Source organism: Schistocerca serialis, chromosome 1 (genome assembly GCF_023864345.2).
Source record: "Schistocerca serialis cubense isolate TAMUIC-IGC-003099 chromosome 1, iqSchSeri2.2, whole genome shotgun sequence".
Classification (NCBI taxonomy): domain Eukaryota; kingdom Metazoa; phylum Arthropoda; class Insecta; order Orthoptera; family Acrididae; genus Schistocerca; species Schistocerca serialis.
In genome coordinates, this window is record NC_064638.1 from 76,285,726 (window position 1) to 76,312,965 (window position 27,240).

A 27,240-nucleotide genomic window follows, 5' to 3' on the forward strand; every position below is an offset into this window, starting at 1 on the left:
GGAAAAATATATCTAAAAACACAGATGCTGCAACTTACCAAACAAAAGCGTTGGTATGTTGATAGGGACAAAAACAAACACAAACACACACTAATTTCAAGCTTTTGCAACCCACGGTTGCTTCATCAGGAAAGAGGGCAGGAGAGGGAAAGACAAAAGGATGTGGGTTTTAAGGGAGAGGGTAAGGAGTCATTCTAATCCCAGGAGGGGAATGACTTACCTTCGGGAGAAAAAGGGACAGGTATACACTCGCACGCACGCGCACACACACACACACACACACACACACACACACACACACACACACACACATCCACCTGCACATATACATGTAAAGGCAAAGAGTTTGGGCAGAGGTGTCAGTCGAGGCGGAAGTACAGAGGCAAAGATGTTGTTGAATGACAGGTGAGGTATGAGCGGCGGCAATCTGAAATTAGCAGAGGTTGAGGCCTGGTGGGTAACGGGAAGAGATGATATATTGAAGGGCAAGTTCCCATCTCCGGAGTTCTGATAGGTTAGTGTCAGTGGGAAGTATCCAGATAACTCGGACGGTGTAACACTGTGCCAAGATGTCTTGGTACAGTGTTACACCGTCCGTTACCCACCAGGCCTCAAACTCCGCTAATTTCAAGTTGCCGCGGCTCGTACCTCACCTGTCATTCAACAACATCTATGCTTCTGTACTTCTGCCTCAACTGACATCTCTGCCCAAACTCTTTGCCTTTACATATGTCTGCTTGTGTCTGTATATGTGCGGATTGGTGTGTGTGTGTGTGTGTGTGTGTGTGTGTGTGTGGCGCGCGCGTGTGTGGGGGGGGGGGGGGGGGGGGGCACGAGTGTATACCTGTCCCTTTTTCCCCCGAAGGTAAGTCTTTCCGCTCCCGTGATTGGACTGACTCCTTACGCTCTCCCTCAAAACCCGCATCCTTTTGTCTTTTCCTCTCCTTCCCTCTTTCCTGATGAAGCAACCATGGGTTGCGACAGCTTGAAATATATGTGTGTGTGTGTGTGTGTGTGTGTGTGTGTGTGTGTGTGTGTTTCTGTCTCTATCAACATACCAACACTTTCATTTAGTAAGTTACAATATATATCCTTTTGTGTGATAAATAGTAAAATGCTGCAGGCTTTGTTTAGTGCAATAAAATAAAATAATTGTAAAAGCAAATGTTATATAGCATAAATTAAATATTTCAAATGATTTTAACCTTAAATCTCTGTTTAAATATGGGGTCCCAGAGAATACATCTCGTGGTATATGTTACAGAAAAGTCACCTTGCGAGTTAAAGGCTAAGAAGAAGCACTTCATAACACGACAAACTGATGAATAATGTCACAAAAATAGAACTCTCTGGCACTACTTTGACAGCTGACAACACTAACTCAACTGAACTGGACACTGGGTAGGAAGAAACAGCAGCGACAATAGTGGTATTGGAGCACTGAGTGAATGGGAACGGAAACTTGAGGTTTTCATTGTTGCCACGTACTCCTGATTTCAACAATACTGATCACAAAGGAAACATCATCAAGTAGAATATATAGGTCACGAAATACTTCCATACACTTAATTACGCTTTTCATTTAATTAGTACAAAGCAACGAAAACTACAAACTATTACGTTAACAGAATTCTATACCAATTCTTATACCTCAAATACCATTTGTATAAATGAAAAGCCGCATAAGATCTGTTTCATGTACAATTTTGCGAGGAATATATTTACTAACAAGAGCTCTGTTCAAAAAATGAGCCTTTTTGCGTATGAATTTAAAACAAGATACAAATTTACTTTTGGAGGGGATAAAAGGGGGATGTGCTGCCCCTTCCCCCCATATGAAGGGAACTTTTGTGTTTCTTATTACTATATCCCATATGAGTATTTTCACGAAGTTTCAAAACTTTATACATTTTTTCACCCCATTTCCTGATTTTCTTACTAATTTGCCTGGGGCACCAGCCCTGGGTGGTACTGAGTTACGGTATCAAGTCACAAGAGTGTTCAAAAGCTGCTATTTTCTAATGGTCTACTTCCTGAGGCACCTATCTGCTGCTCAATGCCTCCTCTATATGGTGAGTAGCAATTGTCCTAATTCATGCTGTTAGTAACAAGTAAAACCCATTTTTACAATAATTTGTCACAATTCTTTCTCATGAAGAATATCAATGTGAGGAATAAACCAACAACTCTAAAACCCAAGTTTACTGGGTCTGTTTTTTGAGGAATTACTGAAACTGACACACTTCAAAAGCCGTATTTAAAAATGAAGAAAGAAAGCACATAAAGGTTTAAAATATTAAGTAATAATTATGTATCTCAAAACTAACAAATTTGATAGAACAAATATTGTTTAGTGATGGGCAGACAATAAGAGAAACTCTGAACATCTTTTTCATAGTCTCTCTGTACATTGTACAACATTACAGAAGTATGAAAACGGGTAATTTAAAATAATTTCTTTACAGTGATAGCTGCATTCTGGCCTGAGCTGCTGGAGACAGCAGTCACATGTGCATGAGGTGGGATTGCTTGTGTGACTGAATGGTTTGTGTTTCTCTTTTTCTGAAGAAGCCTGTGGCCAAAAGCTTACATGTAAGTGTCTTAATTGTGGCTGTCTGCAACTTAGCATGTTATCTTTACAGTAAGTAAGAATCTATCTTTTCCTACAGTCTTGATATTTCTTTCAGTTATAGAAAACTCTTACTAGAAATTAACTTTCTCATTCTAAAGAAAATGTTATAGTGTAAATAAAGTTTTCCCATTATCTATACTATTACAAGTAACCTTGCAAGACATATAATGAAGTTGGATGTCACTGTCCTCACCTGTTCTTCCTGTTGTGGAGTGGGTGAGACTGGGGCAGCTGCTACTTCTGAGACTGTTACATCTGTTATGTGGTTTTCCTTTACAGGCTCAGCAGGCTCATCTGATACTACAGCAGACTACAAAAGCGAAACTCAGGATGTAGTCTGCTACTAACATGCACACAACACACTCCTTCATATTATTGATGTAAATGTTATTTAGTATTTAAAATCACTATACCATGGTACACTTACTACACACTAAAAAATGGAATTTACATCAATGATTAATGGAAATCTCATATAAAGATGTGAAACAAATACTAACAAAGAGATAGAGGGGCTGGCCAGTACTTACCTCAGCTCAGTACAGCCAATAGATACACAAAAAACAGAACCAAAAATTTACGTTCCTAGCTTTCGGAACAAATGTTCCTTCATCAGGGAGGAGAGAGGGGAAAGAAAGGGAAGAAGGGAAAGTAGATTCAGTTACTCACAACCAAGGTTGCTTCATAACCTGGGTTGTGAGTAACTGAATCTACTTTCCCTTCTTCCCTTTCTTTCCCCTCTCTCCTCCCTGATGAAGGAACATTTGTTCCAAAAGCTAGGAACGTAAATTTTTGGTTCTGTTTTTTGTGTATCTATCGGCTGTACTGAGCTGAGGTAAGTACTGGCCAGCCCCTCTATCTCTTTGTTAGTATTAATTTACATCAATGATCTGTTAATAATGCATGATGGATAGACCTTAACTGGGGGTTACTGCATGGTCTGACTAAAATAAACATTTACCATGACACACACACACACACACACACACACACACACACACACACACACACACACACACACACACACACACACACACACACAGAGAGAGAGAGAGAGAGAGAGAGAGAGAGAGAGAGAGAGAGAGAGAGAGGGGGGGGGGGGGGGGGGGGTTGCACACTGTCCCAATATTATGGCTCACCTGGAGTGAGGACTTAATAACATCGAACAGAGCAGGTGAGGCAAATTTGGCAGAGGTAAAGGCCTAGACAGGCTGTGGTGCGGGAGACAGGGAAGAGAGGTTGTGGGCAGGAGAGAGGATAAAGGGGAAAGAGAGACTAGGGACAGAGCAGTGCAAATAAAGATTTGTAAGTTGTGTTAATGGGTCAGTTCCCACCTACATTCAGAGAAGCTGATGTTATGAGGATGATTCAGATTCTGCATGCTGTGAAGCAGTAATTGAAACAAATCATGTCGCACCCAATGGCACACACTGTGACATGATCATCAACCCTTCCATGGGCCAAAGTATGACTTTGCAGCCCTTCATGCAAAAAAATCAGTTCAGTACAATTTGCCACCTATGCACAATGCATTTTCAGTGATGAACACTCATATTCCCAGTATACCAAAGGCCTCCAGATTGCCTCCCAAATACCTGGTCCCACTAAACAGTTATAAAAATGAACCACATCATTACTACTATCTAATATTATCTAGGATAGAAACAGCAGAAATACACCCTCTGTGAGAATTTTGGATACTTTTTATCATACCCTGCATCAGGAATTACCGCGCCCCCCCCCCCCCCCCCCCATAAAATCCATTGTACCTCTCTGAAAGAGGAATTCTGACATTCACCCTTCCTCCAAATCATTCTAGTATGTTTTATGCCACTTCTCCTTCCAGTACTTTGTCTTACAAGTCATATCCATAAAAGGAAAATGTGCAAGATCTGTCCTTTGCGACCCATAGTACATATTAATATAGACCTGTCTTAAGCTTGTCCCAATTTGTCAGAAGTAACGACTGCATCTTCTGTGCTGCATTTTATGTGGGCAGGAACATCAAGCAGCAGCCCGTTAGGATGAACGGCCGCTCTAAAACTGTGGCAAGAGGTAAGATTGCGTACCTAGTGGCAAAGCTTGCTGCTCAGCACAAAACGTCATCAACAACTGACAGAATTAATTAGTGCCATGTGAATCCTCTCCCCATAATTCCTTTTCTGGATTATGTTCATGCGATCTACTTCTTCAACATGTCCTTTGGTCTTGCAATCCCTCTGTCCTCAATCTCTGCTACAGCTTGTGCTTCACTCTGTTCTCACTCTTTCTCCTAATTACCCCCCATGTAAAAATCAGCAGCTTACGTCACATAACTCCCCTCTGATCACCTAACTTTAGACTGATCAACAGGTTTGAGAGTCTGTGAACCTTCATCCTCATATTTTCTCTTAGTTGTCTCTGTCTCCTGTTCTACACCATCTCTTCTCCAACCTTAGGTTATTTTATGTGGGTGAGGGAGAGGGAGGGGGGGGGGGGGGGAGAGAGAGAGAGAGAGAGAGAGAGAGTTTATATGCACATTTACACATACCAAATTCTGTCTTTTTCCTTATGTCAGAAGATAAATCAATACTCACTCCAGATGGTGCTCGCTGTACATAATTTGAAGGAAATATTCCATGTCTATCTCCTATGATTCCAGTCCACCAGTCTCCCTCTTTCTTGGTAACAAGTATCATTTCACCTTGTAAGAAACTAAGATCACCTGGTTCAACAGACTGATAAGGATACATGGCCACATAATATTCTGTAAAAGTAACAACCAAATATTTATTAGTAACCATCATATTAGCAACACCTGCAGCAATAAATCACTCAACTTCTATAGCAATTGCAATTTTTATGATAAAATACAAGCAGCAGTGACAACTTTTACAAAATTTAAAAGTTCTACATATTCTGATGAAACTGAACAGGTCGTAAGTTATGTACCCTTCAAGGTATCACTCACAAACTGAAAGGTATGTGTGTGGCCCATTCTGAATGTTCTGGTGATTGGCAGTGGAATAATAGTGCAAAAATAATTTCTTCTGACATATTTTGAAGTAAATGTAGTACCATTATACATGGCAAATATATAATGAATATGAGAGGGATAGTAGGGGTGGAAGTTACTTTCATGTGACATAAAATGACCAAAAATCTAGCATCTGCAATGCCCTTTAAACGATTTTTACAAAATAAAATATGCTTCAAAATAATACAGACTTACTTTCTACTGATTAGCTTGTTTAGTACACATTGCAATTGTGAGCAATATTTTGTGTACTGCTGTAGACCAAACAGACCCATTCAGCACCTACCATGAGGACCCACTATTTATTCAGAGTAAATTTTTGTGTTTTCATAATCTATGAAAAGAGTTCCTGCAATTAGATATAAACCTACCCTTTTCTCCTTCCTGCAACTGTGAAGGAGCTAACTTCACATAAGATTTTGGAAACCAACCATGTACACCAGCTAGTTCACCGTAACACCACTGCTCTTGTTGTTCTTTGACTCTGATAACATCTCCCTTATTAAATGACAACTGACTAGACTTCCTGGCTCTCCAAGAATAAAGGGCTTGTGCCTCCACATCTTCAACATTATCACCCTGCAAGTCATAAAAAAAAGTCAGGCAGCTAAAATTTGCAGAAAGACAGTTCATCATTCAATACTCACATGAAGCACAGATCAAGAGACTGAACACAGCAATATGAGTGTACGAGTTGTGTTTTAAAAACAGTAGCCAACTACACTGCTTTTAGCAGCAACTTATTCACTTTCTGAGAGATCTTGTTTTACATATCGTAACTGTCTAAATGTTATGTAATGAATCAGAACTACATATACACTGAATGTGTGGTCTCAAACAATTTTGAATAAAGATAAATTTTTTTATATCACGCAGCAGTGCGCATGCTTGGATTTGAAACTAACTTTATTCACCATTTCATGAGACAATATGAAGTAATATTTTGGATTTAAGTCTCCTTGCGCAAAATAACTGTGCAGGACAAAGCTTTATGAGGAGGGTAGTGGGGAGGGGGGGAGGGGGAGAGGGGGTAATTATCTCATGAGATACTACAAAATTTTTTGGGGTTGCGTTGTTTGTGGAAGGAGACAAAACAGCAAGGTCATCTGGTCTCATCAGATTAGGGAAGGAAGTCAGCCGTGCCCTTTCAAAGGAACCATCTCAGCATTTGCCTGGAGCAATTTAGAGAAATCACGGAAAACCTAAATCAGGATGGCCGGACATGAGATTGAACTGTCGTCGTCCTGAATGCATCAAAATTTTATTTATTTATTTATTTATTTTTGCTACTGGATATAAAAGAAATCATAAGATGGAAAGGGACTGTTTTTGTGAGAGTATTATCATACAGATATCAGTAAACTAAGTATTCACATACATGCTTCAGCAAACAGACCAACTGTATAACTATTTCAAAGCTAAAAGAGAAAGTTTATGTACGTAGGAATGTCTACAAACCATCCTGCCAATTCTAACATCAGGCAATGTTGTCTGGTGATTATCAGAAAAATTGAAAAACAAAGAAAGAACTTTCTTTACAAATAATTACAATATTTACTAATTATATCATCTGTTAGATTACCTGAACTGTAAAAATTACATTGCCAAAACAAGTTTAATAAAACAATGAGTAAAATAAAGGAATTATGCTGAACATTCGTTAACTTCATACTGCGTGCAGTAATAAATGATCTGCACAGTACTTTGAGAAAATATGGCTTCTATTACTTTAATATACCTCATTATTAGTATTGACTTTCCAAACGAGAAAGGGCTGGTAGATAGACACAATAAAAAACACACAAACACACACACAAATTTCAAGCTTTCACAACCCAAGGTTGCTTCATCAGGAAAGAGGGAAAGACGAAAGGATGTGGGTTTTAAGGGAGAGGGTAAGGAATCATTCCAATCCTGGGAGCGGAAAGACTTACCTTAGGGGGAAAAAAGGACAGGTATATACTCGTGTGCGTATCATAGCGAGAATGTTTTCTCATTCATCACTGCTCTGCTTATATATTCCCTTACTGTGTCTCATGCTTACAATGTCGCCACACACCTCTCAATATTGTGGTGGGAAGTGGTCATAATGATTCACTAGTCAGTGTATAGTTATCAGTTTGCTGGTCAAATATGTCAACACTATACTGCTATCTACTGCCTCATCTTTTCTGTGATACGCTTCAAAATTCCATACATTGTCAGTTCTGGATTCGGAGTGGACTATGGCTTCATTCCATATTGGCCATACAAACCATGAAGCCTACTCTCCCCTTAAAAGATACAAGTCCCTTCACCAAATGTTATGGCTTCTTCTGGATAATAAAATTTCAAATTTCTCTCTCTATGAATTCAGGAGCAGCTTATCTTTATAAATGTGCATAAAACCTTTGTTTACCTTTCTTTTTTGCCTTTGTGCTGGCTTTCAGTTGAAACATGGGTAACATGTTTATGAGATGATCTTTTGGCAAAACGGCAAAAATTTCAGCAGAATTATACTCCTGTGCCGAGTATCTCTCTTATTGGCAGCAAAATAGCAAAGATTTGTTTCACTTCTTCCATAGTTTGAACATATATCTAAAGGTTTACTTGATTCATCAAGTCTTCCAATCTTGTTTCAATTCACAAGAGCCTGTGAATGCAATTATGTCAGGAATTTCATCTTCATTTGTCAGCAGTCATCACAGTTACATCTTTCTCTACTTTTAACAGGTGTATACATAGAAGATTAAGCATGTGCACCAATTCATTTCCTGATGTGCCTGCAGTAGAGGCATTCATAACAGCATAATACATGAAAATAATATCTGCACTTCCAAACAAATCTAGACATAGATGACATGTAATGTGAATTGCTGTCAAATACATTGGTTTCATTACATGACTACTCACAAAGGATTTCACAAATCGTTTTTGTCATATGCTTCTCCTCTTTATAGCATATTTAGAACTCAAAATCGATACTAAAGCAAACAAAATGCCATAAACAAGGAGAACATGCCTGTCAACTAAAGTCTATGAAACGACAGTAACAAACAGTAATTTCAATACTAAATGAATTTTTACACCGATTCCAGACGCAGTGATTTCTTGTTACAGCAGCAACACTTAAGTGGAGGTCATAAATATATGTTTGACATTACAGAAAACTATCTTAACTGTTACCACACAGAAAGCGTTTTACTATTGATTCCCCCATGTACGGCTGGGTAACTCAGTTTAAAGTTCACTTGGAAAGCAAGGACATGCCACCACACAGTGGACCAAGCCTTGTAAAGTACCTGGTGTTCATACCAACCTTTGGGTTGGAGACAGCATTACCTAACCTACTGACTTTCTTTGTAGTCCTGCCAAAATCTCATGCTTCATTTTGCGTGAAGTATCTGTTATAACATTTGACGCTTATTTTGAAGACTCCAATGTGGAAAAGTATTTTTTATTGTGATATATTTTAATATGCTATCCTCTGTCATTCTTAATAAGACAGCAATGTACCTGTTTCTTTATTCTCTGATTGAGCAATTGTCTTTGTCACTGCGACGGCACGGACATTATCAGAGATTGTTCTGGTTACTTATTCATAGCAGATAGACACTTTTGGTAACAGGCTCAGCTGTCATTTTGTGGAGGCATATCTAATTATTACTGTGACTTCTAATGTATTTAGCACATAAAAGTAGCAAATATAGCTGTGTGTTCAGAAGAATAATAAAAAAAGATACAAAAAGGTAAAGAAAGCTTTCTCTTTATCATTTAATAGTCATACCTAATCCCCTCAGATTTCCATATTTGCAGAATAAGCTGCCACACAGTGGTGGGGTTGTGGAGAAAGAGAATTTTTCTCCTATTTCATAATTTCATTAGTCAAGAGTATAACAACAACATCAAGGAGACTTCAAATCTAATACAATTTTCATTTATTAAATCACAGTGAGGCATGAAACAGTCTATCAGAAAGGAAAAAAGAAAGTTTGTTTAAATCTAGTAACCCTAAAAGGTAATCTTTAAGATATTCTTCTAAACTTAATTGTGCAATCCATAAACCCACAATCATTTGCATCTGACTATGTGTTATCTGTGAACATCACACTTCTCGCATTGAAAAATTCGTAGTCTGAGTAATTATGTTTTCACTGTTAAAGGATGTTCTATGAGGAAAATAATATTTGTGTGAATGAAAGTAAGGCAGTTATGAACCCTGGGAAAGATGTGTTTACATATCAAAGTGCATTATTTATTACTCCAAACAGGGTAATATGGTTTTCCTTGCAATGACCTAATAAACTATTGAGATGAATGGGAGACCTGTGTTTTAGACTGAATTTAAAAATGCATCATCTGAAAATATTCACATATAATGAACTATCAAATTCTGTTAACGTGACCAAAATATGATTCTAGGCCTTAAACCAGAAGAATTTTAACAATTTATACAAATAAAAATCTTAAAAAAATGCAACTGTTGTTGAAATCTTACAATAATACTGAGTGGATTCTGGCAACATTAAGATATCACTAGGAAACTCAGTGCTTAAATAATCCAATTATGAGGTTAACTAACAGCTCTTAATGCACTACACGCAAAAATTTATTAGGTAAAAATTACATTACCTGTCCAAGTACAGGACTAGCCATTTCATCAAGCACCTGTGGACCAACATCACCAGAAACTTCCACAACAGAACCATTATCACTGACGTTTTCTGGAACTTCTGCAATTCCCCTTAAAAAAGAGATTAACAGTATATTACAAATAATTACATAATCACTAAGAAGCAACTGAATTAAGTGTGCAAAAGCATGAGATTATGAATCTGACCAAAAATATGATTCTAGATAAATTAGATCCATTAATGTGGCACAAATAAGATCAACTAGTTCTTTAGCCTTAGAATTTAGTTTCAACATTCTGAGTAAAGAACGGTGATGATAAATGCATACTGTGAAATATGTTGAAAAATCCTCTCTCTCTCTCTCTCTCTCTCTCTCTCTCTCTCTATGTCTATCTGTGTGTGTGTGTGTGTGTGTGTGTGTGTGTGTGTGTGTGTGTGTTCCACATTTGACAAAGTTTAATCAAATTCAAATGCCATAACTATTTGTCAAAAATGAGTGGACCACTTTGAAAAAGATTTTGAATTATTGTGTGTACTAATTTGTTTCTATGACTGAAGTAGCTGGGTGTGATATGATATATTAGAAAAAAGTGGGGATAACTTAATTCTTTGTGCAGGTTATCTACACACTGGAAAAAGTGCTGGATGAAGAGCATTAACGTAAAAGCAAATTATGCTGAAAACAAAGTGAACTTTTAAGTAAAAAGATCTCGCAGTCTGACCATCATTGTTTCATATTGTCTCCACTGGCGGTACTAGGGGAACAAGTTAATCTTCACATTTGTCCTGTATGGAAAGAATTTGGAAATAGGACACTACATGTCCAATATAAATCCAAGATAGTATTCTCTGCAACAGATGAGATCATGAAATAAGCAAATTACCATTCTGCCCAGATGGGTTCAGCTATTTGACTTATTTCAGTAATAATCTCAGAGGCACCCATTTGTCTGTCTATAGGTTCATTAACCCCTTAAAAATCATTGATGTATCATGTTTGACCCTTGGTAAACATACTCAGCTTCATGTAACTCAAAATATGAGAAAATAAGTTGCATGTGCAATGGACAGCAACACTACTACATTCCACAGAGCAGAATAACAGATCTGAATAAATCCCTGCAAAGTAAGCATATGAACCATTGAAACACAAACATTTCTGCATACAGACCTCTGTCTGGGCTTTATAGCCCTCAAATAAATAATTGTTTTAAAATATTTCACATTTCACTGATAGTACGTCACAGAACAGAAAAATAATCTTACTCAAGTTGTCGTTTAGCTTGAGACTCTGCTATGATAACATCAGGAGGAAAAGCAGATGAATCCTCCAGGACTGTTACAGGACTGTCTATAAATTCCACGTAGGACTCAGGAAACCAGCCAGTTTGGCCCCTTAGTTCTCCTGCTAACCATCCAGGTTCAGCATTTTGGTTGGCAGCAACCTATTAAGTAATTACATTTTTATTTGTTTATGGTAAGGAATATGACACTGCACAAACCATCACTTAAACATATAGTTACCATAATTATATCTCCTGGCTGGAATGACAGTTCATCACTGTTGCGAGCAACGAACTCGTAAAGGGCACGGTATTTGAGCAAGTTTCCATTTACTGCTGGAAAAAAAGAACAATGGTAATATTCAGTTAAGCTTCTATTTTTAAGGGAAGCAGCAAATACAAAGACAAGTTGGTGACTTGAGGCAATCTTCCTACCATTCAGTTTCCCTCAAACAGTCGCAAAGAGGTCACTAGACTTGTATATTGAAAGTGATCAACTGGCTTCCATGGGCAACAAAAATTTTATCTTCAATATTTCGTGTAATTACTGAGTGAATTAAAAAATTTAAAATGGTGTCACAGTCTACTCATTAAGAAATATACTCTTATGATAAAGGTTTAACACAAAAAGACAAGCTTTACAGCCAGAAACTGTTGGTTTGTCTTGGGCCAGCATAACCGATAGCACACAAATGTATGGACTTCAGTCATCCAGTATTTGTGAATGAGAGCACTAAGCAAATTCAAACAAACTTTACACATAGTTTCAATCCTTTTTCTCACTGACATCCCCCATAATGCAATTTGAAGAAAAACCTGCAATTTTGTCCATTATAAATGGTTTTAAGAAAGTGTACAACAGTAAAGTTAACAAAACAAAGCAAAACCTCGGGCATATCAAAAACAGTATGTAAAAATGGCATAGAACACAGAGAAAATGCAACTGAAAATGGGAACCATTTCCCAAAATGTGTCGCATAAACTATGAATAAAAGAAAATCATGACTGGTAGCAAAACGCATCGAAAGGAAAACAGGTTATCATTTAAAAAATATTTGATGTTTATGCATTAAAACTTCAGCACTAAGACACGAAATTGTGTTTTATTACTCCTTTACTACTAAATCTATTCATAAGACACTTTGCAGATGGTATCTACATGTATCACTGAATGTACCTGGAAAATTATATCATTGAGATAGACAGAAAACTAGCTTTTGCTTAAAATGGAGCACAAATTACCCTCATTATATTCATTCAGTGTTTTATAAGTAGAGCACTTAGTGACTTCCAACAAACTTCAAGCATAATTTCAAACCTTTGCTAAATTTTTTCCTGCTGACATGTTTAAAGTCAAACATTTAACACTGTAACTAATTTGTAAAGTAATCAGATGTCTGAAGCTGTTTTACATGTGGCAGTTAGATTCTTTAAAGAACCAGAGGTTATCGGTATCCTTATAGTGCAAATGTTGCTGGTAGATTTGGCAGTGACCCAACACATTGGTACAACATCAGGTGAGCAAGAACAGGGTAAATTTCACTTTGGAACCTGTGAGTTAAGGCATCTGCAATCATCACTGGGGGAATGGATTTGGAAGGGGTGACAGAACAGATAAAATGGTTGTCTCAGGAATAGAGTGTGGGTGCAGATGGTTAGTGGAGAGTTATGTTTGTAAGATTACAGAAACAGAAGATGTGTTGCAAGGATAACTGCTGTATGACACCGCTGCATTCACAGGCGGCACTGCTTCTAATACAACATGATAAGCCTGTGATGGGACTGGAATAAGATGTGCTGGGTGGGTGAATCTAACAGGTCTTGGACAAGGTCTTCCACAGGGATACAACCCATATGGCAAGGGGTAAAGAGTGCAAGTGGCATAGTGATGGACCATGATATTGTGCAGGTCATGTGGGTAGCAGAATACCAGTTTAGGAGGAATGGGAAGGATTGTGGGTAGAGTACATGTCATTTCCTGACACGATGATAGTCAAAGACCTGGTGAAGGATGTGATTCAGGTGTTCCACTCCATATTGGCATTGGGATGAGGTGGGGCGAGGGGGACTATTTGGAATGTGTGGGGGATATGGAATGGGGAAAACATTTGTGAAGTAAGTTTGGGAGATAACACCTGTGTATGAGGCTTACTGATAGCTTCCGCATAGTGGCCAAGGCATTCCTTGTCATTGCACATGCAACATCCAAGGGTGATCACACTATATAGGAATTTTTTTTTGGTTTGGAAGGGATGACAGCTGTCAAAATGCAAGTGCTGTTGATGGTTGGTGGGCTTGATATGAATATAAGTATGGATAGAACCATTAGTGAGGTAGAGGTTAACATCCACAAAGGTACCATGCTGTGCCAAGTAGGACCAGCTGAACTGGATAGGAGAGATGAGACTGTAGGAACGAAGACAGGATGTCTTAGCCCTGGATCCAGATCATGATGGTGATGTTAATGAACTTGAACCAGACAAGGGGTTTGTGGTTTTGGGATACATGAAAGATTTCTTCTACATGGACCATTAACTGATTGGCATTGGAGGATGTCAAACCGGTGCCCATGAGTGAGCAACATATTCATTCGTATATCTTCCTAGCAAAGAAGTAGTACTTGAATGTTAGGCCTATCATGGTCCAGTCACATTAATTTGATGTCAGTCTATGTTCAGTGTCACTGAGCAGTAACCATTCACAGACAGCACGGGGCAGTACTACAGTGGAAGGTATATAAAGTGCTTCAGGGGATGCAAAAAGAGTGCAGTCTTTGACATAATGCGGAAAATGAGCAATTTAACTGACATCCCAAAAGGGCATGACCACTGGCTTTAGAGCTAGGGTGGAAACATTTCCGAAACAGCTTACTTTGTAAACTGTTCCCACGCCACCATGGCCGAAGCATACACGCACACAGCAAAGTAGCGCTATCCAAAATTGGGACTGAGGCAAATGTGGTCCACAACGGGCCATACATGACAGGGGTGAACGAAGGTTGCAGAGATACCTACAGGTGAATAGACACGCAACTGCTGGGCAACTGACAGTCCAGATAAACTAAGGGGTTACCAACAGTGTCTACTCAACAACCATTCCACGAATGTTGCTGCATATTAGGCTTCACAGCAGGCACCAGGATCATGTACCTATGCTGACAGCTGTTCATCGACAATGAAGGCTGGATTTTGCATTTTGATCCTGTGATTGGATCACTGAGTGTCAATCATTGTTTATGCTCCACCTGACACATGGCTGTTGGCACGTACAGTGTGAAACTTCTGAAAGCAACCACCTAGCAACAGGGAGGAGAAGGGAGCGTTATTGTCTGGGACAATGTTTTCATGGCATTCCCCCGAGTGATCTCATGATTCTGGAAGGCACAATAGATCAACAGAAGTATGAATCTGTCCTTGGGGACCATGTCCACCCCCACTTTTCCTCGGCATAATGGCATATACTGGCAGGACAGTGCAATTAGTCACGCAGTTCACAGTTCACCTGTGTGGTTTGAAGAGCACCAGGATAAGTTTGCCATGTTCTCCTGGCCACTAAACTCCCCAGATATAAACCCAATTGAGAATCTGTGGGACCACCTCGTTTGGGTTGTAAACACCGTGGACCCTAAACGGAGAAACCTAGTGCAGCTGGCAACAGCACTAGAGTCATCATGGCTCCACATTCCTGTCAATACCTTCCAGAACCTCATTGACGAAGGTGGTTATTCAAGTTTTTGACAGGTGATCACATTAATGTGACAGGACATGGTAACTGGTTAGATGTATAAGCCATGAGGTAGTTGGTCTGGACTCTGAAGAACGTTAGGGGAGCGATAGCAGCAAGGCCATTGACACGGTGGATGCTAGTGTATAAGGAGGCAGCACCAACAGTGATAAGTAGGGATTCAGGTGGTAATGGGGTATGGTTGGCGAGAGTTAATAGAGGCAGTCATTTATATTTTTAATAAGAGAGGCTAGGCTATGGGCAACTTGTCCGAGGTGTTGGTTGAGAAGAGCAGAGCTTCTTTCTACGCATGAAAATTCCTGTCTCTGGACATAATCCTTGTTTTCACAATGACATTCAAACTTTAGAGTCTGTCACTCTCTATCCCTCAATTACCGTATACTACAGAAGCCAATCTACACGGTGTGCGCATTGCCAAATCGCATTTGCTCCCTCTTCAAGACACTGTTGTGACCTGGGGAGCTGGGGTTGCATTGTGAACAGGAGGCAAAGAACGGACTGTGGGTGAGTGGTCCAATTTACATCTGGAGGCATCAGTAACACAGTGGTATCTGCAATAACATTTGTTTCTCCTGTTGAGTTAACAGACTTAGAAATATCTTCAGAGCAGCAGTTAGTGGTTGGATGTACGTGCATGTGCCATGAAGAAGTGCTGATGTGCTATCAGCAAGGCATGACGTTGCTCCATGGATCAGTACTACAGTCACTTGCTGTGCTGATGGCATCACAAGTACGAGAAAGCATTGCCCGCCAAATGTTCTGTGATACAGTGCAGCTCCCAGCTCAGCACTCTTCAAGAAAGCCAATCACACCCCTAGGTGGAGACGGCAGACTGTGGTCCAAGTTGCTGATTGCTGTGAAGACATGGCCACTGTCATCTACCATGGATCGACCAAGACTACAGCAGGTGCTCATGAGTTGGCCAGGTGACTCAGGAGTTGGGAAGGAGATGCACTAACGTGCAATACACGGTCAGTTTGGAGATCGCATCTTGCGGACCACCCATGATGACCCATAGTGGAGAAGGGGTGGTCACATGCCAGTCTTCTCATCTGCAATGACCCACTGGACAGCAATGACAGACCATGACTGTGGTATGCCTCAGGCAATGACAGACCATGACTGTGGTATGCCTCAGGCTGGTTGCAATTTTCTGTTTAAGTGAGCAAGCAGGTAGGAGGCAGCTCATATATTTGCTTGTTGTGGTTTCACTGAAACAAAACAGACTGCTACTCTCTCTGGTTCTTGCAACATGAACAGAATGGCAGAACGATAATGTGTCTTTGAGCTCCGAAAGTCTTGTTATTTAAAAGGACTGAGCCCACACCTGTGGTTCTTGGTATATCAGCACATTTGCCCTCATTTATCAGACCCTTCACCACACCTTGCCTCGCTGTGGTGATTCAATAATTATTCTGGGTTGCTGAGCTTGGGTCTTTTTGACTACATTTGACTTTACAGTGGTGAAGTTACGTAGTGTTACATCACAGTGCCTTGTTATGTAGCACTGCTACATTTGAACTTCTGCAATCCTTACTTGGAGGTTGTGTGGCAATGCTCGCCTCTGTTCCTGATGTCTGTTATGTCGGCAGTACACCTTGTTGACATTGCAGCTGGCACACCAGCCCAGAGCTACCCTTCTCTGTTCTGAGATCATCCGGTAGAACCTTCTTTAAAAAAATTAAACAAGCACAATAAAATTATTCTGCTGTGCAATAATACTGTGCAACCTCAACTACCTACAACACATATCCTAAATTGAAACATTGCAAGAGCATTCCACCAGCCCCAAAAATTATTAAATTTATTGACATCCTACTCTCACATTGGCGCATTACTATCCATCAATACCAATCACATTCCAATGAACTCCTCTGTCAACTGCTCATAGCACCTAGACCCTGTCTTGTTGACCTTTTGCATTACCCATATCCCCCCAGACTCCTATCATCCTATGAAAATGAGGACCTACATAAACCCAAAACATTGATGTCAACCTACCCACCAAATATCTCAACCGTACAGAAGTTTCAGTCCTATCCAAAGGTCTCACCTTCAGTCCCACATCCAAGTTCTACCACATTTGGCTTGTCCAAGACCTTCTCTTGATCCCTACAGTGGAAACACTTCTTCACTATCAATCCCTCCTACTAAAGCCAACCAAATACCAACACACAACTTTTCTCTTCCAGTTCATATTACCACCCTACTGAGACCCTCTCCCTCCAAACCACACCACAGTTACATTTCAGGAATTCCTTATCTCCAATATGGTCTTACCATCTTTCACGAGATACTTTCCCAAGAACAGAAACGTCTCAATGGAAGAACGAACAGTCATTCACAACCTCAAGACAGGCCCAGATTTAATCATCCGCCCTGTGGACTAAAGCTCCACCACTGCAGTGATGAATCACAGTGACTAACTGACAGAAGGTGTTTGCCAAATGTCTGATTCTTCCACCCACAATCCCTATCACAGTGATCCTATTTGTAAGTCAAAGATTGCCTCCCATCCCTATTGAAAGCATCCATCCTATCCCAGAATTATTTCTCCTCGAATCAGTTTCCCTCCTCACTCCAATGATCTTCCACATACCCACCTCCTACATACTTCCCAAAATCCATAAACAGAACAATCTTGCATGCCCCACTGCAGCTGCTTACTGTGCTCACAATGAAAGAATGGCCACATTGGTTGACCACCACCTCCAACCAATTACATGTAGCCCGGTCTCTTATATTAAAGGTACAAGCTATTTCCTTCATAGACACTCAAAAATTCCCACCTAATTACCATGTGGATCCCTATTTGTCACTGCTGCTGCAGCCACTTCTGATATCGAGCATTCTCTCTTCTAGGGCCTTCCCGATTCTAAACCAATCATCATATATCTTATACATCTAACCAATTAGATCCTCACACATTACTACTGCTTTGATGGGAGTGCAGACAAACAAAATCGTGGTGTGGCCATGTGCACTTCCATGAAATTGATGGTTAGTGCACCTGTTACTGACGAAAGTATGGATGGGACTGTCCGACATGTCGTGGTCAATGTCAAGGAAAGTAGTTCATTGGGGTGAGGAGAACCAGGTGATGTGAATGGGAAAGAAGACGTTGAAGCTCTGGACAAATGAGGGCATTTGTCTTGGCCTGTGTGCAGATCGTGGAGATATCTTCAATAAACCAGTGTCAGACAAGGGGTTTGAGGTTTTGGGAGATTAGAAAGGTTCTTTGAAGACAGCACATACACAGATTTTCATAGGAGGGTGCCATGGAAGTGCCCATGGCCACTCCACAAATTTGTTTGTGTGTGCGCCCACCAAAGTAGTAGTAATGCGTGAGGATGTAATTGATTAGATGTATATGTAATGTGATGTTTGGTTTAGAGCTGGAAGGACTTTGGAAGAGAAAATGCTCAGTATCAGAAGTGGCATCAGCCGTGACAAGCAGGAATCCAGATGGTAATTAGGTGGGAACTTTGGAGAGTCTGTTAAGGAAATGGCTCGTATCTTTAATACAAGAGGCCAGGCTATGTGCAATTGGTTGGAGGTGTTGGTCAACCAAAGTGGCATTTTGACAGCTATCATCCCTTCTACTGCTAAAAAATCACTCTCGTATAGTAGGCTAACCACACACTGATGGTACATCTGCAGTGATGAGAATTCCTTTGCCCACAATGCTGCAAGATTCACTTATGCCTTCATAAACAAGCACTAGCTCCAAATCTAGTCTGAAAAACATTTTTACTGCACAATATCCTCACATACCCCTAATCTTTCCACAATCCCAAAGAACGAGCTACAAAGAATTTATTAATGTATGCAAGTCTGAGGTAATTTGATATTGGTAACCAGAATTCACAAACAAAATAACACCACATTTTTACAACTAATGATGCACATTTTAATCTCTTCTTCAAGATGCCTCTTGTTTTATTCCTCTTTTTATTTTTCTTATAATTTGAGTTTTCTTTTCACATTCTTCCTTATAAGCAGTATAACTGGCATGTGCTTGTTGTCCACACCTAATGAACTGCGAGTCAAATCTCTCAGTACATCCCTCACAGTCAAACCACTGTTTGAACATTTTCCTGTCATCACTAATTTGTTTTCTCCTAACGTGTGCTTCAACATGTAAAATCTTCTCTCAATATCCACATTTCTAAGGGACAATGCACGAGAAGCCTTAACAAGTTATGAAACATACGTGAACGATGGATGATGAGTTTCCTTTCCAGATGTGCTGCTGCCAGTAATTGTCAAAAACTGTTATTTAGAACTGGGTCATTTTTTTTCAAACTGTAGAATAAGTAACATTGCAGGAAAAGACAGATTTCTGCTTACCACAAAAATGACACGATAAGTCACAGACAGGCACAGTTAAAAGACACACACAAACTTTCAGCCACAGACTTCATCAGAAGAAGAAGAAGAAGAAGAAAAACACACACACACACACACACACACACACACACACACACACACACACACACACACACACACACACCTCATGCACACATGATCGCGAAACTCGGGCAGCTCAGACAGCAACGTCAGAGTTGGCGGTAACGTCAGAGTTGGCGGTCATGTGTGCATGAGATGCGCTTCCTTGTGTGAATGAATGGTGCACATTTCTCTTTCCTTTTCTGACGAAGGCTGTGGCCAAAAGCTAATGTGTTAAGTGTCTTAACTGTGCCTATCTGCAACTTAATTTGTCGTCTTTACGGTAAATAGCTATCTTCTTCTACATGAAACTTCCTGGCAGATTAAAACTGTGTGCCTGACCGAGACACGAACTCGGGACCTTTGCCTTTCGCGGGCAAGTGCTCTACCATTCCAAACGGCATTTGCACATATTCAGATAAGCTGAAACCATGTGATAACCGCACTCTTTTTCACATCATCTGGTGCTACCAGAATCTCACAATATGCCTTCCAAAAATCGATAACACTAAACACCTCAGAGCCTGCCGCTGTGGTTGTAAGATCATGCAAGTGTGGAGTTAGATAGCGATTTGGTGCGCTATTGCATTCAGGGCACAAGAGTCTCCACAAGACTTGTGTTGTGGTACTCATCGACACTGCAGCATTTCGCAGCATCCTTTAATGTCCATGTGCCACTTCGTTGTGAATCTGCAATGTAGCATTTCGTATAGATATGGCGATATTATGACAGTAAACGAAATCAGCTTTGAGAATGGGTTCAGTGACATCAGCAATCAGAAGACTCTGTCTTAATTTTCGTGAAAAATCAAGACTCACCGTTACCTCTTCATTGCCATATGTAGGACCCTTTGATTCATTTGCTGCCATTAGCAATGATTGTATGGAAAAATGATTAATTGTTGTTGCTGGAAGGATGCTGACATCTGAGCCCCTGTCAACTAAATACACGCGGCTGATGTACCTGTCTTTTACTATTGTCGTATTTCAGATTATCTAGGCATTGTCAACTGGAGCATTCAGCCATGCCTAAGTCTGGTTGCTGTAGCTGTTTGGATAAGCACATCCCTGATTACATTTGCATGACAGGTTCCCAATGTGTGCATGGTTCATGCACCATTTCCCTGTGTGCTACCATCAACTCGTGTTCTGAATCATCTTTCATGTTATGTGCCAGTGGGATTGTTTGGAATTTCACGGATTTGCCACTGGAGAGCTTTAAAATTGCATTATAGTGCACTCACCTGTTCTTCTAGTGGGACATGTTGATCTTTATCCTCAACTTCTGCATCTGGACCCTACACTGTGCTGTGCACTTTGTGGAATGCCTCATGTCACAGTGCCAGTGTATGATAAAAGTTGGTCGGTGATCAGTAACTGCGAGTTGAGTGAAGATGAGGCACAAGTAATCACTCCACTCCTGATTCCGAAAGGTAAGTGACCCATCCAAACTTGGCTAAGTTTACAGTCAGAAACCTCAAATGCAGTAACCAGCAATCGTAGGTATTATCAAAGGATCGAAGGAATCTTGTCTCCCATTGTTTCTCTTAGCAGCACTAGAAGAATGCGAACGTCTGAATGTCTTCCGGTTTGCAAATTCATTAGAGTACATTGATTTTGATGTGTGCATATTTCTTTCTGGTGGTGGTGGTGGGGGGGGGGGGGTTTGGGTGGGAGGGTGTTAATGTGCAACACGTCTGCTAGTAGTAATAATAATGTTTCCAAGTCCAACACACCCACAGTGATGACAAATTGTATATAATCAGCCATGATTCTGTAGGCTCCAAAAGACAGGTTGAGAAGTTAGACCCAACGATCTGGTTGCTGCGGCATATAAGACAGCACAACAAACTTTCTACATGTCACTGAAGACACAATGCAGCTCGTTGGCAAAATGTCTGTGACTTCTCGGACATTAACCCTGGTTGTGGAACAGTCTGAAGATTCTTCAGCCACTCCTGATTTACGTTCCGTGAGCATGGAGCCCAACCTATTAGGCAACTGGTTTAACTCTTAACTGATTTATCTTCTGCCAAAGTCCGAGTCACCATTTTTGAGTACTACACTCCACAATTGATTAAAAGATTTGGAAATTTATTTTATTCTTTTATTTTAATCACTTCCGAAATCTTGACACACTGAGAAATGAACACACACTAAAAACTCCAAGGAAATTACATAAAATTACTAAATTACAAAAAAACAACTTTCCATGTTAAACATTCCCTCCTATAAAGCCTTGGAATCTGAGGCAAATGTATGTCTTCAGATGCAGACCCTACAGCAATGCACCACCATCCTCACCTCAGCCTTCACTGCATGTAATTACCTCACCAGCCAAATTAAAAAGCAGATTTCCAGGGCCATCACATCCATTCCTGATCCCTCTAAAAAACGGCTTCAGAGCACATCATTGGTGACTCAGTATTATCCAGGTCTGGAATGTGTTAATCAGCTACTGCGACAGGGCCATGACTTCCTAACACATCATTCCCTGAAATGAGCTCATTTCTGTCTGAAATTTTGTCCACCACACTTAGAATAGCTTTCCGCTGCCCTCTCAATCTCCAGAATATTCTAGTCCAACCCTATGCTCCTTCTGCACCCATCTCCCTACCCTATGGCTCCTCCCTCTATGACCATCCCCGCTGCAGGACTTGCCCAATGCACCCTCCTACCACCATCTACAATAGCCCTGTAACTGACAAAACATATCTTACCAAAGGGAGAGCCATCTGCGAAACAACACGTCACATACCAGCTGTTGTGTAAACACTTGTCAGCCTTCTACATCGGCACGACTAACACTAAATTATCAATTATGATGAAAGTCATAGGTGGAAGGCATGTACTGTCAACTCACAATATACTGTTAGAGAGCATGCTCTACAACATGATATTCGTGACCTCAACACCTGATTCACCACATGCACCATCTGGATTCTTCCCCCAGACACCAGTTTCTCAGAATTCCACAGGTGGGAACTAGCACTGCAACATGACCTTGGTTCTTGACATTCATCTGGCCTTAATTTACGTTAATTTCTTCCGTCTCAGCAGTTCTTCACTGTAACTATTCTTTGCTTCACTATCTAAAGTATAATTTTTAATGATACTTTGCTTCGTTGTTTGCCTCTTCTGCCAAAAATTTAAAGGATTTACATATCATCACATGTCCATGATTATGAAAAACTTTCCCTGTATTAATGGTGCACAAAGACTGTACTGCCATGCTATGTAGTAACAAAATAGCAATGAAGATGCTCAAAGTGAGCAGCTGCCCCTTCCGAACAGTGGGACAGAATCACCCACAACATGCGCCACATCATTTTGCATGAGCTCTTCCATTATTCATGCAATGCCCTTACATGTGCAGCAGTCTTGAACTGATTACACAAAGCATAAACAACAATAGAAAATCCAGTTTAATTTTGAAAAAATACCTTGATGCTCATGAATTCTTCTGTGTTCATAGAAAGAGAAACGATTTTAATTTTGAAAGTCAGTAAACATCTTATAGCTAATGGCATGGTAGGTAAATTACCCTAAGCATAATCTACGAAAATTACACTTAGTGAGTTGCAGACTTTCACATTTGCCTACCTGGCACAGTTGTAGCTGCAGTTGATTCTGGCCAAGCATCAGCAGAAGCTGCATTCCACTCAGTCTGTGGAGGATTGTCCCAGCCAGAATCACCCCACGATGATGAAAAGTCTGTAGGATCCCTAATTTTTCCAGTCATGCCTTTCATTTCCAATACCTTCAAAATTGAAAATTATTAATAAGTTAAGGAGTAAAGGTAACAACTTACCAACTAGTTGATGAGTTGCTTTTACTCCTTAAATTGTTTATATTTCACCAGAACTTCCTACTACCACATTTAAAACATGTTAGGAATAGTCTTATGTAAATATGTTTTGTTTGTGTCGCATATTATCAAACATAGATACAGAAAAATTTTAGCATCAAAGAAATTGTCCAGTGAATTGTTAGTCACTGTCTGACTATCTTTCTTAATATTTTTATTTTAGAGTGGTGCAGCATTAGTGACTAATGATCTAAAAACCCAACTACTGAAAAAAAATTTTTTCTATCGCTGAAAATGTACTGGGTGTTTTACAATTCCTATAACAGGGTTCTGTGTGTTGTAGATGAAACTTTGTAGATAAGGTTTTGATGAGGAAGCCATGTCCAGAATTGTATAATTTGGGTGTAGGGTGTAAAATTAAGTTTGAAGATCGGATCACTTTCAAATCTCCCACTTCAGGGTAAGCACACGAACTGAGAAGAGAATGCTATAAACAAGACATTCTCATGACTACTGTCAACCTGCCCTAATCAGATTTCATGGGTGAGCAATTTTCATTCGGTCGCATGCCTTTATGTCAGTCAGTTCAGGAGCTGGCCCCTCATAATGCATCTATCTTAAAGCAAATGCTTGGCAAGATAGACTTTGCCAATGGACAGAGGTGCTAAACCTCTCAGCCTGGACAAAGGGAACAGGTCATTCAACAGCCAACAGCAGTCAATCATCTACCATGCACTGCCCCTCACACAGATGAAGGACAGGACACCAGCAAACTGCCTCAGATCAACACCTGCTTACAACCAGCTCTGCACTGCTAACAACTGGTTCAAGACTGGTAAGATATGACTGATAAGCCAGCTTTAATGTTGATCAAGCCTGGTGCCCAGCAAACACAAAATCAATCAATTTTCCCTACACCCGAACTAAAAATTCCTGCTCGTGACATTTTAGCATCAAATGTGGGCTCAATATTCCGTGAGTGAGCACATTTTTGGTGCTCTACATGCAGTTTGATATGAAACAGAGTTACCACATTTTTGGCAACCAGCATGGTGCTTGATATTATGCGAACTAACACAGTAGGATACTGTGAAGAGAGTAAGGCATATAGGTTATTTCAATGAAGCAAAGACAAATTAATTAAGAAAATAAGATTCAGGAGGGTGAGGGTATGCTAGCTGCTCCTAAAAAGTTTCAGGGACAGGAAAGATTATACAATGCAGGCTTTTACAGCCAGTACTTGCATTCTTTGTGATTTATGTTTTACGTCCATCAGGCACTGTGCTTGTGCCATGACACTAGTGCCCATAAAACAAAAAACACTGGCAATGTAGAGAAAGTTATTTATTCCATTCACAGGGAAGAAAACTATATCACCACCAGGTACAATGATATAGACTGGGCAGAAAAGAGGCCAGAATGTCAATCACTGGATTCCCGTTTAAATCACAAAGAGATTCAAGTTCCATGGGCAGCAAGAAACAGCCTAAGTTAGATCGATCACCTACTGATGCTAACTATATCGCCCTGGCTTCAGGTTGTCAAGAGACACTCTGGTTACAAATGTAAGAAAGTTAAAGCTCTGCATTCTGAGAAAGTGGACCAGTCAAACTTTTTTGAGACAGCAAAGGTGCAGTTGATATATCCAAAACAACTTGTTACAATGGACAAACCAAAAATATCAGTACCAGACATCATTTTAGTAGAGAAAAATAGACTCAGCTGAAGTTAAAGAAGAACTAATTCCAACACAACACATCTTCCTGATATGTTGACAAAGTTAATGTCAGGAATCTGACAGCAAATGATTAAATAATTTAAGATTCTACAGGCACTGATTCTGGTGTGGTGTCTTAAATGAATATCCATGCTTGCACTGTCTCTCACATGCACAGGTGTGCCAAAAGTCACACCTCATTAAGCCACATCTCACTGCAGTTAGTGTAAGTGCCAAAAAACTAGCAGAGACCCTCGCCTCTGGATCGCACTATTTCTATTATGGTAGCTTTCCATTTAGAGATTTTATGAAAACTGAAAAGAAAATTGAGGATGTATTAGATGACAATCAGTTTGGCTTTAGGAAAGGTAAAGGAATCAGAGAGGAATTCTGACATTGAAGTTGATAATGGAAGCAAGACTAAAAAAAAATCAAAACACATTATAGGATTTTTCAACCTGGAAAAAGCATTCAACAATGTAAAATGGTGCAAGATTTTCGAAATTCTGAGAAAAATAGAGGTACGCTACAGAGAGAGACAGGTAATGTACAACATGTACGAGAGACAAGAGGGAATAATAAGACTGGATGAGCAAGAACAAACAGCTCATAGTAAAAAGAGTGCAAGACTGGAATGTCGTCTTTTGCCCCTTCTGTTCGATCTGTACATTGAAGAAGCAATGATGGAAATAAAAGAAAGGTTCAGGGGTGGAACTGAAATTCAAGGTGAAAGGATATCAATGATATGATTTGCTGATGATATTGCTGAGTGGAAGTGAAGAAGAATTACGTGATCTGCTGGATGGAATGAACAGTCTAATGAGTAGTAAATCTGGTAGTAAATCAAACAAAGACAAAAATAATAAGAAATAGCAGAAATGAGAATAGCGAGAAACTTGACATCAGGACTCATGGTCACGAAGTAGATGGATGAATTTAAGGAATTCTGCTACCTAGGCAGCGAAATAACCAATGAAGGTCAGAGCAAGGAGGACATCAAAAGCAGACTAGCACTGGGAAAAAGGGCATTCATGCCCAAGAGAAGTCCACTAGTATCAAACACAGGCCTTAATTTGAGGGAGAAATTGCTGAGAATGTACGTTTGGAGCATAGCATTGTATGGTAGTGAAACATGGACTGTGGGAAAACTAAAACAGAGGAAAATCTTAGCATTTGAGATGTGGTGCTATAGGCAATTGTCAAAAATTAGGTGGAGTGATAAGGTACGGAATGAGCAGGTTCTGCCCAGAATGTAGTGGAAAACACTGACAATGAGAAGGGGCAGGATGAAAGGACATCTGTTAAAGACATCAGGGAATGACTTCCATGGTACTAGAGGGAGCTGTAGAGGGCAAAAACTATAGAGGAGGACAAACATTGGAATACATTTGGCAAATAATTGAGGATGTAGATTGCAAGTGCTACTCTGAGATGAAGAGGTTGGCACAAGAAAGAAATTCATGGTGCATCAAACCAGTCAGAACACATATTTTAAAAAAAAATGTTGTTCCCAGAATTTCAGCACAGGATAGAAACAGTGGCTTATAGAAAATTTTTACAGTCGGTACCTTACTTTGCTTGGACAAGTGCTGAGCTATAAAATGATTATAGAGTTCAGTTTTCATTTCACATGCCCTTATTCTGAGCCCTTGTCTATGTAATATAAATACATTGTGAGCTCATAACTATTTTGCTGGAAGGTCATAACACAGCTTATGATAGATATAAACATGCTTACAGTTTTCAGCATGTTTAAGAACCCTAGGGAACACCATACCAGGCTATTCAAAAAGAAGGAACAGATTTCAAACATACATTGCTTCCAAATTGCAAAAGATAAAAACACAATTCCAGCATTCCTGAAAGAGAGAAGTTCAAATTTTTATGCATTCAATATGAGCACCAATTGTTACATGACAAATATGAAAATGGTGGCTCATTTACTGCCACACATGAAACGGCTGGTCTCTCGATACTG

General features: G+C 39.9%; 1 protein-coding gene across 6 annotated transcripts in view; it reads right to left on the bottom strand.

The window, feature by feature from the left end:
- Window positions 1–27,240, bottom strand: part of LOC126461919 (intersectin-1) — a 310,794-nt gene that overhangs the window by 168,119 nt on the left and 115,435 nt on the right. For 4 of the 6 annotated variants that reach the window (XM_050096036.1, XM_050096033.1, XM_050096038.1 and 1 more), the window contains exons 14-20: window positions 23,341–23,497; window positions 11,786–11,880; window positions 11,528–11,706; window positions 10,260–10,371; window positions 6,020–6,227; window positions 5,209–5,378; window positions 2,826–2,942 (exon numbers count right to left, since the gene is read on the bottom strand). In XM_050096036.1, coding sequence (XP_049951993.1) covers window positions 2,826–2,942; window positions 5,209–5,378; window positions 6,020–6,227; window positions 10,260–10,371; window positions 11,528–11,706; window positions 11,786–11,880; window positions 23,341–23,497 — 1,038 coding nt within the window. The remainder of the gene's footprint in view (window positions 1–2,825; window positions 2,943–5,208; window positions 5,379–6,019; window positions 6,228–10,259; window positions 10,372–11,527; window positions 11,707–11,785; window positions 11,881–23,340; window positions 23,498–27,240) is intronic. The other 2 variants (XM_050096034.1, XM_050096037.1) reach the window with 2 other exon arrangements.